Source organism: Callithrix jacchus, chromosome 5 (genome assembly GCF_049354715.1).
Source record: "Callithrix jacchus isolate 240 chromosome 5, calJac240_pri, whole genome shotgun sequence".
Classification (NCBI taxonomy): domain Eukaryota; kingdom Metazoa; phylum Chordata; class Mammalia; order Primates; family Cebidae; genus Callithrix; species Callithrix jacchus.
In genome coordinates this window covers 92,998,370-93,018,776 of record NC_133506.1, presented here as the reverse complement: position 1 = coordinate 93,018,776, position 20,407 = coordinate 92,998,370, and the positions used below count along the sequence as shown (strand labels likewise).

At 44.6% G+C, this 20,407-nt stretch overlaps 1 protein-coding gene across 8 annotated transcripts in view; it reads left to right on the top strand.

Moving 5' to 3' along the window:
• Positions 1-20,407, top strand: part of WIPF2 (WAS/WASL interacting protein family member 2) — a 56,499-nt gene that overhangs the window by 20,755 nt on the left and 15,337 nt on the right. For all 8 annotated transcript variants that reach the window (XM_035300601.2, XM_035300603.2, XM_078373652.1 and 5 more), the window contains 4 exons: positions 7,872-8,003; positions 14,276-14,408; positions 15,906-16,022; positions 17,544-18,200. In XM_035300601.2, coding sequence (XP_035156492.1) covers positions 7,941-8,003; positions 14,276-14,408; positions 15,906-16,022; positions 17,544-18,200 — 970 coding nt within the window. In that variant the 5' untranslated portion in view covers positions 7,872-7,940. The remainder of the gene's footprint in view (positions 1-7,871; positions 8,004-14,275; positions 14,409-15,905; positions 16,023-17,543; positions 18,201-20,407) is intronic.

Genomic DNA, 20,407 nt, shown 5'->3' with positions numbered 1-20,407 from the left:
TGGCCAGGCTGGTCTTGAACTCCAGACTGCAAATAATCTGCCCACCTTGGCCTCCGGAAGTGCTGGTGCTGGGATTATAGGTGTGAACCACCACACCTAGCCTTTTGTTACTCTTTTTGAGACAGAGTCTCACTGTGTCACCCAGGCTGGAATGCAGTGGTGTGATCTCCACTCACCGCAACCGATACCTCCTGGGTTCAAGTGATTCTTGTTCCTCAGCCTCCTGAGTAGCTGGAATTACAGGTGTGTGCCACCATGCCTGGCTGCTATTTGTATTTTTAGTAGAGATGGAGTTTCACCATCTTGACCAGGCTGATCTCAAACTCCTGACCTCAATCCATTTACCTCCCTTGGCCTCCCAAAGTGCTGGGATTACAGGCTTGAGCCACTGTGCCCAGCCTGAGGGTAATGTTTAAATTGGTACTAATGGGCCACCATAGGATTGAGTTAGTAATTGTTAAGTGCTTATCAGAATGGGTGAAATTTCAGTTGAATTTAGAATCTGATTTTAACAAAACCTACCCATTCAATTTTTACTTATTTTCATTTGTTGCAGTTGCCTTTGGTTTGTTGCTATTAATTCTGTTTTTGACTAAAACCTGGTTGAAAAATATACAAAGTTGACTTGGTTTTTTTTTTTTGTTGAGACAGAGTTTTGCTTTTGTTGCCCAGGCTGGAGTGCAATGGCACGATCTCGGCACACTGCAGCCTCCGCCTCCTGGGTTCAGGCAATTTTCCTGCCTCAGCCTCCTGAGTAGCTGGGATTACAGGCACGCGCCACCATGCCCAGCTAATTTTGTGTGTGTGTGTGTGTGTGTGTGTGTGTTTTTAGTAGAGACAGAGTTTCACCATGTTGACGAGGATGGTCTTGATCTCTTGACCTCATGATCCACCCTCCTCGGCCTCCCGAAGTGCTGGGATTACAGGCTTGAGCCACCGCGCCTGGCCTGACTTGGTTATTTTGAACTTCTTGTTTGATGTGATGTTATTGGGGTTGGTTGTTGTATTAAAAGGTTGTGAACGGCTGATACATCAGTTTAAAAAAAAAAATTAAAAAATTTATTTATTTATTTTATTTTTTTTTAGAGCTGGGGTTTTACCATGTTGGACAGGATGGTTTCCATCTCCTGACCTTGTGATTCACCTTCCTCAGCCTCTCAAAGTGCTGGGATTACAGGTGTGAGCCACCAGCAGTTTGTTGTTGTTGTTTTTTTTTAGATGGAGTTTTGCTCTTGTTACTGAGGCTGGAGTGCAATGGCGTGATCTCAGCTCACCATAACCTCCAGCTCCTGGGTTCAAGCAATTCTCCTGCCTCAGCCTCCTGAGTAGCTGGGACTACAGGCGTGCGCCACAATGCCCAGCTAATTTTTGTATTTTTGGTAGAGACGGGGTTTCACCATGTTGACCAGGATGGTCTCGATGTCTTGACTTTGTGATCCGCCTTGGCCTCCCAAATCACGCTGGGATTGTAGGCATGAGCCACTGTGCCCAGCTGTTTGTTTTTAAGAGGGAGTCTCTCTGTTGCCCAGGCTGAAGTGCCATGGTACAATCTCAGTTCATTGCAACTCCTTCTCCCGTGTTCAACTGATTCTCGAACTTCAGCCTCCCAAGTAGCTGGGATTATAGGCACCTGCCACCACGCACCGCTAATTTTTTTTTTTATTCCATCCCATGGGATATTTTTTTTTATTATTATTTTTAGTAGAGCTGGGGTTTTACCATGTTGGCCAGGCTGGTCTTGAACTCCTGACCTCAAGAGATCCGCCCACCTCAGCCTCCCAAAGTGTTGGGATTACATGTGTGAGCCACTGCACCTGGCCTAAAAATTATTTCTTAGTAAATAGAGACAGGGTCTCACTTTGTTACCCAGGCTAGTCTCTAAGCACAGGTGATCCTCCTGTCTCGGCCTCCCAAAGTGCTGGGATTACAGGCTTGAGTCATAATGCCTGGCCTGACTTTCTCTGATACTGTTAGAGAGATTTCATTTGAACTGTGGGATCAGAAGAATTACTTTAGGGAGCAATATCTGGAATCTTTTTCTTTTGAAGACACAACTATCTTGTTAGATTATCTGGAGATAGAGTAGACAAAGCTATTGTGGTTTTTTCAGAGAGGATCCTGAAATTTGTTTTACCTATCTCTTGTTTCTTTGTATTCAGAAATGGTTTATTAGGATATGAAATAATTTAACATATATTTAAGAAAAAAATGATTTTCTTGTTGATCTCAGATTTCTATTTATAAGACTGATTCTTTTAAGGAAGAACTGGGGACCTTAAGATTTTGCTGAGTGAGGGAGGTGGCCTGTTTATTTAGGTTAGTCTTTTTCCCCTGTGGGATTTTGTTGGGTGGTTTGATACAAAACTGTAATTTACGTTGTAGTCAAAACTGAGATCAAAGGAAAGTACTGTTACCTGAGGCATGAAAATAGAAGATAGCATTAAGATTTAGAATTTTTCTTGATTTTCGTTTCTTTTAAAAATAACTTGCAGTTGAAACCTGAGTTTTAGAGCAGCAGAATGCCATTTGAATAAAGGCCTCTCATTGTAGTGGTAACTAGGATACCTCTTAGATAATTTTAAGTGTACAAGAAAAGAAACAATTAAATTGGATTCTTCATTTATCACATGTAAAAGGTAGTAGTTGTTGTCTTTGTATTAAGGAAGTCTCCTGTTCTTAAAATGTAGGAATATTTGGAGTGAAACATTAGGAAATTGAATAGAAAAATAGACTTTGTCTTTTCTTTTCTTTTTTTTTTTTTACATAAGATGGGGTTTCACCATGATGGCCAGGCTGGTCTTAAACTCCTGACCTCAGGTGATCCACCCACCTGGGCCTCCCAAAGTTAGGATTACAGGCGTGAGCCACTGCACCCGGCCCGCTTTGTCTTTTAAAAAAGGAATAGAAGGAAGCAGTTTTTATTTTTATTATTTTTATTTTGTTTTTTGTTTTGAGATGGAGTTTTGCTCTTGTTACCCAGGCTGGAGTGCAATGGCGCAATCTCAGCTCACTGCAACCTCCTTCTGGGTTCAAGCAATTCTTCTGCCTCAGCCTCCCGAGTAGCTGGGACTACAGGCGCGTGCCACCATGCCCAGCTAATTTTTGTATTTTTAGTAGAGACGGTGTTTCACCTTGTTGACCAGGATGGTCTCGATCTCTTGACCTCGTGATCTACCTGCCTCAGCCTCCCAAAGTGCTGGGATTATAGGCCTGAGCCACCACGCCCAGCCAGGAAGCAGTTTTTCAAAGTACAGTACTTGAATTTTATGAAGACTTATTTCTGAATTATGTGATTAATATCACATCAGGAAATTTTAAAATAATGCTCTCTGGTCTTTATTTTTAAGATATTGACTCCTGAGGATGTGAAAAGCTTATTTTATCATGGTTTTTAAGATGGAAGGGCTTAAGAAAGGAATGAGAATTACTGTGTTGCTGAACTAGAGGCAGCCTTAAGGTGTTTCTGAAAATCAAGGTCTCTGAAGAGCAGTTTGTACTTCTAATTTAATAGATCAGAAAGGAAATACTTAAAATTCTGTAGAGAACCTTCTTTTTCTTTTTAAATTTAATCTCAGATTTAACCTCAAGACCATTAGATTCCTTGCTGTGTGTGGTGGTGCACACTTGCAGTCCTAGCTTCTTGGGAGGCTGAGGCAGGAGGATCACTGGAGTCCAGGAGTTTGAGATTATAGTGAGCACTCCCATCTGGGTAATAACAGCACCTTAGCCTGGGAGACAGAATGAGACCCTGGCTCAAAGAAACAAAAATAAAATGCTACTAGTTTCTTATTATTGCAGTAGACAGTGCTTCCAGAAGGCCCAAATTTGTCCTTTGATTAATCACAGTTGATTAGTGAGATTCGTCTTTCTGTCATCAAATGTTATGAATTGTTTTGGTATATTTATTTTAACTCAAAGTAGTTCTCAAAGCAGACCCTCTGCATTGGATTAGCGATCAATCCTAGTTTGATTTAAACAAAAAAGCTGCTTTTGGGGATTTTTCAGGGAAAGAAAAGTTGTTTTAATTTGAATTCACTTAAATTGGGCTTTTTTGGACACATATAGAGAACTGTTTGTATTCTGTCACTAAGAAATTTGGAGTGAGTTAAATTTCATTTGGGGAAAAATAGAAAATTGCTAAACCACACTTATTTCTAGGGGAGTTTTTTGTTTTCTCCATAGTGATTAGTGAAATCAGGCGACCTGGATATGAGACCTAACTCTGCACTTTACTCCTGAGTGATCTTAGGCAGTTGCCCTTTGATGAGTCAGTTTTTCTCATGTACATGTAGGCACTCCCACTCTGGGGACTTCAGTGTCCTCACCCGTAAAATGGGAACGATAATACTCTAGTACATCATTATGTAATAAATGTCACTGATAGGAGTGTGTCATGCATACAATCCTTGTGGAGCCAGAAAAAAGGTTGAAAACCACTTTTGGTACTCAGCAGTAAAAAGTCAGTCACTTGATAAAGGTGATTTTTTTAAATTTAATTTTTTTATGTATTTAATTTTTTTAAGAGACTGTGTTTACCATGTTGGCCGGGCTGGTCTTGAACTCCTGACCTCAGGTGATCCACCCGCCTCGGCCTCCCAAAGTGCTGGGATTACAGGCGTGAGCCACCGTGCCTGGCCATATGTATTTAATTTTTTAAGGGGTCTTGGTATGTTGCCCAGCTGGACTTAAACTCAGAGGCTCAAGTGATCCTCCCCTCAGCCCCTATATAATGAATAGCTGGAATTATAGGCAGGCACCACTGATGAATCTATTTTTTCCATCTCAAAAAAAAACCCAAAAAACAAAATTCCATCTCTACTAAAAATACAAAAATTAGCCCAGTGTGGTGGCACACGACTGTAATCCCAGCTACTCGGAGGCTGAGGCAGGGGAATTGCTTGAACTTGTGAGGTAGAGGTTGCAGTAAGCCGAGATGGTGCCGCTCTACTCCAGCCTGGGCAACAGAGTGGGACTCTGTCTCAAAAAAAAAAAAAGAGCTAGAAACCCCCTCAAAGGCAGGACTTCTGGTGACTGGAATTAGTTGAAAATGTTTGTTTCTGAATCAACTGTTATTTTCCCTGTTGTTTCGTACTAGCTTTCTTTGATGACGATGTGGGCACTTTGAAGTTGGAATGAATGGTCACAGTAAACCCAGGGGATTTAAGAGAAGAAAGGTTTTAGGCCGGGCGCGGTGGCTCACGCCTATAATCCCAGCACTTTGGGAGGTCGAGGTGGGTGGATCACGAGGTCAGGAGATCGAGACCATCCTGGTCAAAAAGGTGAAACCCTGTCTCTACTAAAAATACAAAAATTAGCTGGGCATGGTGGTGCATGCCTGTAGTCCCGGCTACTCGGGAGGCTGAGGCAGGAGAATTGCCTGAACCCAGAAGGCGGAGGTGGCAGTGAGCCGAGATCGTGCCATTGCACTCCAGTCTGGGTAATAACAGCGAAACTCCGTCTCAAAAAAAAAAAAGGAAAGGTTTTTTTTTTCCCCCCTACCTCTTGTTTTTTTTTAAATTTTAAATTCCTTCCCCCCTACCTGGTGAAAGATGTTCTGCTAATGATTTATGGTTTTGATTAATTTTTAAAGCCTCCTATGTTAAATGTCTGGCAAAGAAAGCAGAAATGGGAAGATATTCCCTTGGAGGGAATTTATCCACTTATTTCTTGAAGTGAGTGCAGACGCCATTCCCCATGGGAACCACCTAGCCCGTACTGTCCAGTTGTTTGCAGTTAGAGCAGATAGCTCTATTTGGCAGCCTGTTTATAGTGGCATCACCCTGGCAGGAGTTGGGACTTTCATGGTCTTATTTCTGATCAAATTCTACTCTCCAGCAGTGGTTTTTGGTGTTATAGAACTTTTGGAAGATATTCCCTTTCCTTTCATCATTCCCAGAGCATCTAGAGAAGTATTAAATTACTCCACTATTTACAGAGAGGTTTTGCTCACCCATATAAGGAGTTCAGAACCAGGCTTTCCCAGTGGGTTGCCATGCTGGTTTGATTTTTTTTTTTTTTGGAGAGAGTCTCACTCTGTCCCCCAGGCTGGAGTGCAGTGGTGTGATCTTGATTCACTGCAACATCTGCCTCCTGGGTTCAAGCAATTCTCCTGCCTCAGCCTCCCAAGTAGCTGAGATTATGGGTGTGGTGCAACCATGCTGGGCTAATTTTTGTATTTTTAGTGGAGATGGGATTTCATCATGTTGGCCAGGCTGGTCTCGAACTCTTGACCTCAAGTGATCCACTCCTTGGCCTCCCAAAGTGCTGGGATTACAGGTGTGAGCCACCATGCTCAGCCCCTGTTGATTTGATTTTTAGACTTGGCTTGATATACATGGCCTTCCATCTGTGCTGGGGTGGCTACCTGTGAATTCTTTCATGTCCTAATCTTTTTGCTTATATGTATGTATATATGTATGAATGAATAAATGGACAGGGTCTCTGTTGCCCAGGCTGGAGTGCAGTGGTATGATCACAGCTCACTTCAGCCTTGGCCTCCCCTGGCTCAGATGATCCTCCCACCTCAGCCTCCTGAGTAGCTGAGATTATAAGCACATGCTTCCATAGTTGGCTAATTTTTAAATTTTTTCTAGAGATAGGGTCTCGCCATGTGTTGCCCAGGCTGAACTTGAACAGTTGAACTCCTGGGCTCAAGCCATTTTCCTGTCTAAGCCTCCCAAAAGTGTTGGAATTACAGGCATGAGCCTGGGTCTCCTAATTTTATTAATCACCTTGCTTAGAAGCAGTTCTTCCATGGATTGATTGGTGGTGAGGTTGGTTACCCTCTTGAACCTTTCTTGTCATCTGTAAGTTGTATTCATGGTGGCCATGTTATTTTGGCTTCCATTTTTGGGGGGAAGGGGGTCAAAAATGGGATTTCCTTAAAATGGCTTTGTGGGAGTAGTTACTGTTCTTTTTTGTTGTTGTTATTGTTCTTGAGTTCTGGTTTTAGTATGATCTGTAAAATGAGGATACAGACTATAATTGAGGGACGACTATATAGTTTTTGAGTGTGAAGTGTTTGGTGACATGATAAAATGGCTGTCAGATTCCAGGGATCTGACTATACCAGGTGTTGGTAAACTATGGCCCATAAGTCAGATCTCCTCTACAGCCTGTTTTTGTATTGTCCATAAACTAAGAATGATTTTTTACATTTTTAAGAGGTTATAAAAATCAAGAAAATGAAAGACAAGCTGCAGACTGCAGAAGACATATCTGTTAAAGGACTGTTATCCAGAATATACAAATAGCTCTTAAAACTCAACAATAAAAAAGCAAAAACAACCCAATTAAAAATATGGGCCAGCCAGGTATGATGGCTCACACCTGTAATCCCAGCTAGACAGCTGAGGTGGGAGGATTGCTTGAGGCCAAGTGTTGAAGACAAGCCTGGGCAATATAGTGAGAACTCATGTCTAAAAAATTTTTTAATTAGCTGGGCATAATGGCGTTCACAACTGTAGTCCCTGCTCCTCGAGAGGCTGAGGTGGGAGAATCGCTTGAGCTCAGGAGTTCTAGGCTGCAGTGAGCCATGAGTGTGCCACTGTGCTCCAGCCTGGGCAATGGGGAGAGACCCAATCTTTAAAGAAAAAAAAGGACTGAAGGCCTAAATAGACACCTTACCAGAGAAGATAAACAGATGACAAGTAAGGACATGAAAAGATGTTCAGCATCATAAGTCATTAGGAAATTGCAAATTAAAACAATTGATTTAAACAGGTTTACCAAGGCCTGGACTATATCACAGTAGAACTGGAAGATGAGGTGTTCAGCCTCTCTCAGTTACCATGCCCAGTTCTCTATTTCTCCTGGGCACTTGTTGTCTCTAATGGTAAAAATGTTTTTATGAATTTCTGTTTCATTTGCAGGTATATGAATGACCTAAAGCTACAAATAAAGACGGAGAGAGAGCAGTGCCAACTGGGAGCAGGGCAAGAATGCCAATTCCTCCTCCCCCACCACCCCCTCCTGGTCCTCCTCCACCTCCCACATTTAATCAGGTAGGTAGTCCTTCCATCAGGCTACCTCAAAACCTTTGAGTAAATAGTTTGATGGACCTCACATACTGTTTTTTTTTTAACCCCTTTTGATTAAAATTTCTAGATTTTCCTATCCAGAGCATTCCTATCCTTTAATTCTGTTTTTAACATTCCAGATTTTTATTCCTGGTATTAAAGGACACATAGGGCGTCCTTATACAGGACATAGTGTATAATCAAGGACATGTGGTATAGGAAGGTGGAGAATAAACCAGCCCATCTTTATCAGCTGGTTCTGATTCCTGAGAGGTCCTCTTAGGATCATGATGGTGTGTCTGGTTTCCTTATCCCAGTTTATTCTAAATGGAGATTTGGACAGGTGGCATTGGAGTAAGAGCTAATGTTTTCGGGGCCAGGAGCGGTGGCTCAAGCCTGTAATCCCAGCACTTTGGGAGGCTCAAGCCTGTAATCCCAGCACTTTGGGAGGCCAGGGCGGGTGGATCACGAGGTCAAGAGATCGAGACCATCCTGGTCAACAAAGTGAAACCCCGTCTCTACTAAAAATACAAAAAATTAGCTGGGCATGGTGGTGCGTGCCTGTAATCCCAGCTACTCAGGAGGCTGAGGCAGGAGAATTGCCTGAACCCAGGAGGTGGAGGTTGCGGTGAGCCGAGATCGCGCCATTGCACTCCAGCCTGGGTAACAAGAGCGAAACTCCGTCTCAAAAAAAAAAAAAAAGCTAATGTTTTCCCTTAAATCTATTTGCTGTATAAAAGTGAGTATGTTGTTGCTTTGGCATTTTTGAGAAAAGGGCTGAGGATTCTTAGTGGTTGTTTCTTGCTACCACTTCATCTCTTCTACTCAAAATCAGTTCCTTTTAAAGCCAAGTCCATTAGCTCTAACACCTTACCAAGAAAGAAAGGAGTTTTGGGAATGTTTTGGTTAGAAGACTGAAAGATTTAGTAATAGGAAAAAAAAAAGCAATGTGATTTTTTAACCAAGCAGGCACTGCACTCTAGCCTTGGCAACAGAGCAAGACTCTGTCTCAAAAATAAAAATAAAGCAGTCTGGGTATAGTGGGGGTAGAGAGAGGAGGCAGTCAATGAAGGCTTCTAGGTAGGTGGTGATACTTGAGCTGAGTCTTAAACCTTGAGGAGAGTTTAGCCAAAAAGAGAGGAGGAAGGGAGGGCACTTGAAGCTGAGGAACCAGAGTGTGGAAAGGTACTGATGTGGAATTAATTAATTAATTTATTTATTAATGAGACAGAGTCTCACTCTGTTGCCCAGGCTGGAGTGCAATGGTTGTGATCATAACTCACTGCAACCTCTAATTCCTGGGCTCAAGTGATCCGCTTGCTTCAGACTCCCAAGCAGTGAGGACTACATGGGTGTGGCACTGCACATAGCTAATTAAAAAGAATTTTTTTTAAAAAATAAAGGCAGAGTCTCACTTTGTTGCCTAGGCTGGTCTTGAACTCCTGGCTTCAAGTGATCCTCTTGTCTGAGCCTCCAAAAGTGCTGGGATTACAGATGTGAGCCAATGTGCCAGCCTCGTGCTGATTTGTAAGAAAGCATATAGAAGTTTAGATTATTGCTTGAGGGGATGTGGTAGCAGATGCAGCTGGAGATGTAGGCTGAGGGTTTAGATTTTTCTTCTGGTGATCATGAGGAGTTGTTGAAATATTTTCAGCAGCAAGAGTAATCTGTTTGTGCACCTTTGAAATACAAATACAGTTTGGGAGATTGGGGCTTGGGGTTGAACCTGGAGACAGAAGTCTGTTGCCATTGAAAGTTTAGGTCTGGCTGCCCATGGTGGCTCATGCCTGTAATCCCAGCACTTGCCGAGGTGGGTGGATCACGAGGTCAGGAGATCAAGGCCAGCCTGACCAACATGGTGAAACCCTGTATCTACTAAAAGTACAAAAATTAGCCAGGCATGGTGGCACATGCCTGTAATCCCAGCTACTCAGGAGGCTGAGGCGGGAGCATCGCTTCAACCTGGGAGGCGGGGGTTGCAGTGAGCCAAGATTGTGCCACTGCACTCCAGCCTGGGAAACAGAACAAGACTCTCTCTAAAAAAATAAAATAAAATGTAGGTCTAAGGCTGGGCACAGTAGCTCATTCCCAGACTTTGGCAGGCCACGGAGGGTGGATCACCTGAGGTTGGGAGTTCAAGACCAGCCTGGCCAACATGGTGAAACCCTGTCTCTACAAAAATACAAAAAAAATTAGCCAGGCATGATGGCGGGTGCCTGTATCCCAGCTACTTGGGAGGCTGAGGCAGGAGAATTGCTTGAACCCAGGAGGTGGAGGTTGCAGTAAGCGGAGATTGAGCTATTCCACTTCAGCCTGGGCGACAGAGCAAGACTCCCATCTCAAAAAAAAGAACGTTTAGGTCTAGACTAAAGCAATGAGCCTGGACAGTGGAGTCAAGATACTTAGGAAGTGAATCTTTCTCTTTTTAATTTTTTTTTTTTGTAATGTCAGTGTACGTTATGAAATCTTTGTTTTTTTTTTGAGACAGAGTCTCACTCTGTCACCCAGGCTGGAGTATAGTGGCGTGATTGTGGCTCGCTGTAGCCTCCACCTCCTGGGTTCAAGTGATTCTTATGCCTCAGCCACCTGAGTGGCTGGGACTTCAGGTTTGCGCCACCATCCCCAGCCAACTTTTGTATTTTTAGTAGAGACAGGGTTTCACCAAGTTGGCCAGGCTAGTCTCGAATCCCTGACCTCAGGTGATCTACCTGCCTCAGTTTTCCAGAGTACTGGGATTACAGGCATGAGCCACCACACCAAGTCATATGTATTGTTTTTTAAAATGTTTTACTTGCCGGGCACGGTGGCTCACGCCTGTAATCCCAGCACTTTGGGAGGCCGAAGCAGGTAGATCACAAGGTCAAGAGATCGAGACCATCCTGGTCAACATGGTGAAACCCTGTCTCTACTAAAAATACAAAAAATTAGCTGGACATGGTGGTGCGTGCCTGTAATCCCAGCTACTCAGGAGGCTGAGGCAGGAGAATTACCTGAACCCAGGAGGCAGAGGTTGCTGTGAGCTGAGATCGCGCCATTGCACTCCAGCCTGGGTAACAAGAGTGAAACTCCGTCTCAAAAAAAAATGTTTTACTTGACGAGGCCAGGTGCAGTGGCCACACTTTGGGAAGCCAAGGCAGGTGGATCACTTGAGGTCAGGAGTTTGAGACCAGCCTGATCAACATGGCAAAACCCTGTCTTTACTAAAAATACAACAGAAATTAGCCGTGTGTGGTGGCAGACACCTGTAGTCACAGCTGCTTGGGAGGTGAGGGACAAGAATCTCTTGAACCTGGGAGGCGGAGGTTGCGTAAGTTGAGATCACACCACTGTACTCTAGCCTCGGCAAGAAAGGGAGACTCTGTCTCAAAAAAAAAAAAAAGTTTTACTTGATTATGTCAAACATTACTGCTGTAAAAAGATGCTGACTTTTAAATGTTTGAGAGCTTCATTGGCATCCCCTTGTATGCTTATATTATCATTGTTCCTTTCAATTTAACTTTTAGATTATTTTCAGTTTTATGCTATTAGAAATAGTTTTTTGCCGTTATTAGTGTCATTGCACACAGTTGTTTTAAGATGAATTCCTGGAAGTAGAATTCTTGTGCCAGACATTTTTTTTTAATTTTTTGTTTAAAATTTTTTCTTTAAAAAATAATTTTTAAAAAAACATTCTTTTTCTAAGAATGGGTTTCATTCACCATGATGGCCAGGCTGGTCTTGAACTCCCGACCTCAGGTGATCCACCCACCTCTGCCTCCCAAAGTGCTAGGATTACAGGCGTGAGCCACCGCACCTGGCGCCAGACATTTTTAAGGCTTTTTTTTTTTTTGAGATGGAGTTTTGCTTTTATAGCCCAGGCTATAAAAGCATGCAATGGCATCAGCTCACTCTAGCCTTTACCTCCTGAGTTCAAGCGACTCTCCTATCTCAGCCTCCTGAGTAGCTAGGACTACAGGCGTGGGCCACTATGCCTGGCTAATTTTATTTATATTTTTAATAGTAATGGGGTTTCACTATGTTAGCAAGGCTGGTCTCAAACTCCTGACTTCGGGTGATCTACCTGCCTCATCCTCCCAAAATGCAGGGATTACAAGCATGAGCCACCGTGCCTCGCCTGGACGTGTTTTTTTTTTTTTTTTTAATTTAATTTAATTTAATTTAATTTAATTTATTTATTTATTTTTGAGATGGAGTTTTGCTCTTGTTACCCAGGCTGGAGTGCAATGGTGTGATCTCGGCTCACCGCAACCTCCGCCTCCTGGTTTCAGGCAATTCTCCTCCCTCAGCCTCCTGAGTAGCTGGGACTACAGGCACGCGCCACCATGCCCAGCTAATTTTTTGTATTTTTAGTAGAGACGGGGTTTCACCATATTGACCAGGATGGTCTCGATCTCTTGTTCTCGTGATCCACCCGCCTCAGCCTCCCACAGTGCTGGGATTACAGGTGTAAGCCACCGCGCCTGGCTTTAATTTTATTTTTTTTGAGACGGAGTCTCACTCTGGTCGCCAGGCTGGAGTGCAGTGGTGTGATCTCGGCTCACTGCAACCTCCACCTCCTGGGTTCAAGCGATTCACCTGCCTCTACCTCCTGAGTAGCTGGTACTACAGGCGCATGCCACAATGCCCAGCTAAGTTTTTGTATTCATTAGTTCGTTCATTTATTTTTTCCAGACAGCGTCTTGCTCTGTTACCAGGCTGGAGTGTAGTCACGCAGTCCCTCAGCTCACTGCAACCTCCACCTCCTGGGTTCAAGCGATTCTCCTGCTTCAGCTTCCCAAGTAGTTGGGACTACAGGCTTGCACCACCATGCCTGGCCAATTTTTTTATTTTTAGTCGAGATGGGGTTTCACCATGTTGGCCAGGATGGTCTTGATCTCTTGACCTTGTGATCTGCCCACCTCGGCCTCCCAAAGTGGTGGGATTACAGGTGTGAGCCACTGTGCCTGGCCCTATTTTTATTTTTGAGATGCGCTCTGTCGCCCAGGCTGGAGTGCAGTGGCGCAATCTCGGCTCATTGCAACCTCCACTTTCTGGGTTCGAGCAGTTCTCTGCCTCAGCCTCCTGAGTAGCTGGAATTACAGGTGCCCACCACCACGCCTGGCTAATTTTTTGTATTTTTAGTAGAGATGGAGTTTTGCCATCTTGGCGAGGCTGGTCTTGAACTCCTGACCTTGTGATCCACCTGCCTCGGCCTCCCAAAGTGCTGGAATTACAGGCATATGCCACCTTGCCTGACCTTTTCTATTTTTAGTAGAGATAGGGTTTCACCATGTTGGCCAGATGGTCTTGATCTCTTGACCTCATCCTCCGCCTGCCTTGGCCTCCCAAAATGCTGAGATTACAGTGGCATGAGCCACTGTGTCTGGCCCCAGCCTGGACATTTTTAAGGCTTTTGATACATATTGTTAAATTGCTTTTTAGAAAGATTATACCAATTTATCTTCTTCTAGGTAGTATAAAAGTGCCCTTTTCCCTGATTCCTTATAACTACCATAGAGTAGTTTTTAACCTCATGCATTGTTTGAGCTTCCTCAGTGTGCCAGAGACTCTATAGCAGTGAGCAGTGGTCCCTGCCTTCATGAACCCTGCTATCAAGAAGTTTTTGCAGTTTTCAATTAAAAAAAATTTTTTTTTTTTTGAGCTGGAGTTTCGCTCTTGTTAGCCAGACTGGAGTGCAATGGCACGATCTCAGCTCACCGCAATCTCTGCCTCCTGGGTTCAAGCAGTTCTTCCACCTCAGCCTCCCAAGTAGCTGGGACTACAGGCGTGCGCCACCATGCCCAGTTAATTTTTGTATTTTTGGTAGAGACGGGGTTTCACCATGTTGACCAGGATGGTCTTGATCTCTTGACCTCGTGATCCGTGATCCACCCGCATCAGCCTCCAAAGTGCTGGGATTATAGGCGTGAGCTACCGGCATTTTTTTTTTTTTTTTTTAAATGGAGTCTTACTCTGTCACCCAGGCTGGAGTGCAGTGGCCCGATATCGGCTCACTGCAACCTCTGACTCCTGGTTTCAAGTGATTCTCCTGTCTCAGCCTCCCAAGTAGCTGGGATTACAGGCATGTGCCACCATGCTTGGCTAATTTTTTGTATTTTTAGTAGAGACGGGGTTTGCCAGGCTAGTCTTGAACTCCTGACCTCAAGTGAGCTGTCTTCCTTGGCCTCCCAAAGAGCTGGGGTTAGAGGCGTGAGTCACCATAGCCAGCCGATAAAGGAAACTATTTAGGGTGAATTTACATTTCTCTTATCTTCCAGGCAAACACAGAGCAGCCCAAGCTGAGTAGAGATGAGCAGCGGGGTCGAGGTGCCCTCTTACAGGACATTTGCAAAGGGACCAAGCTGAAGAAGGTGACCAATATTAATGATCGGAGTGCTCCCATCCTCGAGAGTGAGTCTGAGCTTCATTTCATAGTAGGATCCCAGGAGTGACTTGGAGACTTGGCTGGGTTGTTATTTTTTGTGGGGGCTTGAGTGGGAGAGTTTTGTCTTGGAATGTGCTTTCGATCTCTTCTCATTCATTCTTGACCCTTGGAGACCATTCAACCTTGACCCTTGGAGAGCATTCAGGATGAAGGTTACCGTCTCACCCGACATGGTGGCTCATGCCTGTAACCCCAGTACTTTGGGAGGCCAAAGTGGAAAGATCACGTGAGCCCAAGAGTTTGAGGCTGCAGTGATCACGTCACTGGGCCACTGCACTCCAGCCTGGGCAACAGAGCAAGACCTAATCTCTCTAAAAGAAAAAAAGAATTTAAAAAAAGAAGGCTGCCATCTCTTATTGTAACTAATGCTCATCAGGGCACATCCTTGACTGTCCTGAGGACACTGCCACATTCCTAGAAACCTCTGAACTGAAACCAAGGTTGGTTTTATCATGGCTACAAGTATCCATTCCTGTAGGCCTCTGGAGAGTGCTCACATATTGGTCCCTGATCCCTTAGCCTTCTATCTTTCATCTGAGATGTGGAGAGGAGAGCCCAGATAACTATGCTGAACATTTCTTTCTTTTTTTTAATACTGAGTTTCACTCTTGTTGCCCAGGCTGGAGTGCAGTGGCATGGTCTTAGCTTACTGTGTAACCTCTGCCTCCTGGGTTCAAGCAATTCTCATGCCTCAGCCTCCCAAGTAACTGGAATTGCATGCCACCACACCTGGCTAATTTTTTGTATTTTTATTAGAGATGGGGTTTCACTATGTTGGCGAGGCTGGTCTTGAACTCCTGACCTCAGGTGATCCACCTGCCTTGGCCTCCCAAAGTGCTGAGATTACAGGCATGAGCCACTGCACCTGGCCCCTAAACATTTATTTAACCCACTTATTCCTTTGCCCTAAATAAAGGAAGATTGAACACTTGTTTCTTTTGTTCTTTCTCTTTCATCACAACAAAGAGTTTCATCTCTATACAAAGCTGTGGAGCAGAGAGGCCTAGCTTTTTTTTCTTTTCTTTTTTTTGTTTTTGAGACAGGGTCTCACTCTGTTGCTCAGGCTGGAATGCAGTGGTACAATCATAGCTCACTGCAGCCTCAACCTCCCAGGCTCAAATGATCCTCCCATCTCAGCCTCTTGAGTAGCTGAGACTATATAGGCATGCATCACCATGCCTGGGAAATTTCTGAAATTTTTTGTAGAGACAGGGTCTTACTATATTGCCCAGGCTGCTCTGAAACTTCTGAGTTTAAGTAATCCTCCCGTCTTGGCTTCCCAAAATGCTGGGATTCTAGGCATGAGCCCCTGCGCCAAGCCTGCCTTTTTAAATAGAAGGGCAAAAGCAAGACTGGTTTGTTTGCAACCAATAGCCCAGATAGAGGAGGGGTTTCCCCTCATGATTGACTTGGTCACCAGCTCAGAGCATATGAAATGAAAACTCTACTGGTATGCTTTCCAGAGCCCAAAGGAAGCAGTGGTGGCTATGGCTCTGGAGCAGCTGCCCTGCAGCCCAAGGGAGGTCTCTTCCAAGGAGGAGTGCCGAAGCTTCGACCTGTGGGAGCCAAGGACAGTTCAGGTATCTGATGAGTCCTTTCGTGGGATATTTCCCTGGTGTGTTAATTCTGAATTGTCCGAGGTGGGCCATCTCAGGTTGAGGAGTGTGGTAGAGGTGGGGGGTGGGGGGAGAAAGACGGGAGCAAGCGGGGAGTTATAGAGTAGAATACAGCAAAATCTGAGGGATTAAATGAAAGTGTACTCAATTTGGATAAAGAAAAATGTGGTATATATACACTAGAATATTATTCAGTCTTAAAAAAGAAGGAAACTTCTGTCATTTCTGATAATACGGATGAACTTGGGGGGACAGTATGCTAAGTGAAATAAGCCAGGCACAAAAAGACAAATATTACATGATCTTGTTTATATGTGGGATCGGAAACAGTTGAATTCATTCACAGAAGTAGAAAGTGAAATGTTGGTTACTAGAGGCTGGGCAGTAGGAGTTGGGATGGGGAAAGGGGAGATTTTGGTCAAAGGTTACAAAGTTTCAGTTAAGATAGGAGGGGTAAGTTTTAGTGATCCATTGCAGTAGTCCTCAGTCTTTTTGGTGCCAGGGACTGGTTTCATGGGAGACAATTTTTCCATGGATACTGGGTAGGGGATGGTTTCTGGATGAAACCGTTCCACCTCAGATTGTCAGGCATTAGATTCTCATAAGGGGCACACAATATAGATCTCTCACATGTGCTGTTTACAGTAGGATTCGCCCTCCTGTGAGAATTGAATCCACCTGCTGGTCTGACAGGAGGCAGAGCTCAGGCAGTAATGCTTCTTGCTCACCTCCTGCTGTGTGCTTGGTTCTGAAAAGGTCGCTGACCTATACAGGTGCACGTCCCAGGGCTTGGCGACCCCTGATCTGTTGCACAGCCTGGTGACTATACTTAATGTATATTTCAAAATTGCTAAAAGAGTAGATTTTATTTCCTTTTTTTTTTTCTGAGACGGAGTCTTGCTCTGTTTGCCAGGCTGGAGTACAGTGGTGTGATCTTAGCTCACTGCAACTTCTGCCTCCCAGGTTCAAGCCATTCTCCTGCCTCAGCCTCCTGAGTAGCTGGGATTACAGGTGCAGGCTACCATGCCTGGCTAATTTTGTATTTTTATAGAGAAGGGGTTTCTCCATGTTGGCCAGGCTAGTCTCAAATGATCCGCCTGCCTCGGCCTCCCAAAGTGCTGGGATTTCAGGCATGGGCCACCGCACCTGGCGTAGAGTAGATTTTAAGTGTTTTCACCATAAAAAAACGAATATGTGAGATGATGGATATATTAATTATTTAATTTTGATTTAATCATTCCACAGTGTATACATGTAACAAGACATTGTACCCCATAAATACATACAATTATTACTTGGCAAAAATAAAGTAAAAATTTAAAATAAATAACAATGTATCCTGGGCCTGAAACCATGTTAAAACCCAGAACTATGTAAGTCCTTTCCCTGCTGCCATGCAGGTTGCACTGAGGAGCTGGATAAGGTAGAGATACTGACCAGTATCTTTATAGCTCTGTTGACCTTGTGTTGTCTGTATATTTGTAGAGAATCTAGCTGGTAAGCCAGCCCTACAGGTCCCCAGTTCTCGAGCTGCTGCCCCAAGGCCTCCAGTGTCTGCAGCCAGCGGGCGTCCTCAGGATGATACGGACAGCAGCCGGGCCTCGCTCCCAGAACTGCCCCGGATGCAGAGACCCTCTTTACCGGACCTCTCTCGGCCCAATACCAGCAGCAGTACGGGCATGAAGCACAGCTCCTCTGCCCCTCCCCCACCACCCCCAGGACGGCGTGCCAATGCACCCCCCACACCTCTGCCTATGCACAGCAACAAAGCCCCCGCCTACAACAGAGAGAAACCCTTGCCGCCGACACCTGGACAAAGGCTTCACCCTGGTCGAGAGGGACCTCCTGCTCCACCCTCAGTCAAACCACCTCCTTCCCCTGTGAATATCAGAACGGGACCAAGTGGCCAGTCTCTGGCTCCTCCTCCTCCGCCTTACCGCCAGCCTCCTGGGGTCCCTAATGGACCCTCTAGCCCCACTAATGAGTCAGCCCCTGAGCTGCCACAGAGACACAATTCTTTGCATAGGAAGACACCAGGGCCTGTCAGAGGCCTAGCACCTCCTCCACCCACCTCAGCCTCCCCCTCTTTACTGAGTAATAGGCCACCTCCCCCAGCCCGAGACCCTCCCAGTCGGGGAGCAGGTAAGTGCTTGGAAGCACCTTTTTCCCTGTCATGCTGCGAATTTATTTTATCTTTCCCCAGAGCACTCCTAGAAGACAATGATTTATTTATTCATTCAACTGATTTTTTATTTGTCAGATTTGTTGATAGGGAAACAGTAATAAATAGAAAAGACAATTCCTGTTTTGGACAGTCAAACTAGTGAAATATATAAATACCTAGTATATAGTATGCTTTAGAGAATTATAAAGCAGAGGGGAAGAATAAGATATACTGGGTGGGAGGTTGGATGATGATGTCTTAAATTGGAGGAGTGGGGAGAGAGTCAGGACGGTCCTTACTGATAGGGTGAAAATTTGACAAAGTAAGAAAGCGTAGTACGTAAGATTGATTGCCAAAAAGAAAAAGAAAATAAAATTTGACAAAGATCTGAAGAAAGTGATGAGTAAACTTAGTAGTTATCGAGGAGAACAGCTGTTGCAGGCAGTGGGAACAACAAACACAAAGGCTCTAAGGCAGAAGTATTCTTGAAACCTTTTGGGGACAGCAAGGGGACCACTGTGATAAGACTAGAAAGAGAGAGGGGAGGGAAGAGTGGTGGGATGTGGAGGTTGGGAAGCTGGAGCTGTAGGGGAGAACACTGTAGGACTTTGCAGAGACCTTGGATTTAGCTGTGTGTGAAATGGAAAGCCACTGGAGGGTTTTAAACAGAGAAGTAGTATGATTTGATTCACCCTTTAAAAAGATCACTAGCTCCTGTGTTGAGAACAAACTGCACGAGGACAGAGGTGACAAAAGGAGACCAGTTGCTGTGCTGTTGCAATAAATGGCCAGATGCTTAGGACTACTGCAATTCTGTGGGAAGATAGGTGTTCAGTTTGGGACCAGTTTGAGATAACCTGCTAGCTACTCAAGAGATAATTAAGTGGTAATTGGCTATCAGACTCCAAAGTTGAGGGGAGAGGTCTTGGCTAGAGAGATATATTTGAATGGTATCAAAGACCACATTCTGGATGAAGTCACTTAAGGAGTGAGTATAGATAAGAAGAGGCCTAGGAGGCTGAGGCAGGAGAATCGCTTGGGCTGAGGCCTCACCTTCCTACATTAGAGGCAAGAGAGATGAAGAATACCTAATAGAGGAAATAGAAAACTTTTAGTGAGGGGCCAGGCACGGTGGCTCAAGCCTGTAATCCCAGCACTTTGGGAGGCCGAGGCGGGTGGATCACAAGGTCAACAGCTCAAGACCATCCTGGTCAACATGATGAAACCCCGTCTTTACTAAAAATTACAAAAAATTTAGCTGGGCATGGTGGCGCGTGCCTGTAATCCCAGCTACTCAGGAGGCTGAGGCAGGAGAATTGCCTGAACCCAGGGGGCGGAGGTTGCAGTGAGCCAAGATCGCGCCATTGCGCTCCAGCCTGGGTAACGAGCGAAACTCCGTCTCAAAAAAAAAAAAAGAAAACTTTTAGTGAAGATGGAAGGAGAAAAACCAAGAGTGTGATAGAAAAACTCCAAGGTAGAGTAAGTGGTCCACTGTGTCCAGTGCTGCAGATGGGTCAGGTAAGTCAAAGACCGAGAACTGGCATTGGTGTTAGTATCATGGGACCCTTTTGAGTAGTTGTGTGGAGTGGCGAAGGGTAAAAGTGAAAGCTTAATTGGAGTGGGTTCAAGAATACAGGAATAGGAGGAAAGGAATTGGAGATAGCAATATAGAAATCTCTTAAGGAGTTTGCTGTAAAGTCCAGGAGAGAGGGCTGAAGATAAGTGGAGTGATTGTTGGAGGAAGATGTTGGGTTCAAAGTTGGTTTTTTCCCCATCCCAAGATGGGAGACCTATTTGTATGCTGATGGAATGAGTAGCATGAAACTTAGTAGAGAGGGAAAAAATTGAATCAGGAGAGAGAGAACAAATTGCCTTAATCGTGACCTTGAGGCCAGAGGAGAAGGAATGTGATCCATAGGTAAGGGGTTGGCTTTAGATAGGAACATAGTTCTTCCATAGTTATAGGAGGGGAGGCAGAGTGTATAGGCTTAGAAGCAAGTGGTTAGTTAGGTGGGTGTAGTGGTAGAAGCATGTAGAAAGTTTCTTCTAATTTGCTTCTGTTTTCTCAGTGAAATGGAAAGCAAGAGCATCAGCTGTGACTGAGGCGAGGGAAGGAGGAGAGTTGAGGAGAGAGAAGAGGCTTGAAATGGTCATCTGGAGCGTGGGAGAGTGGGTGGACAAGGGA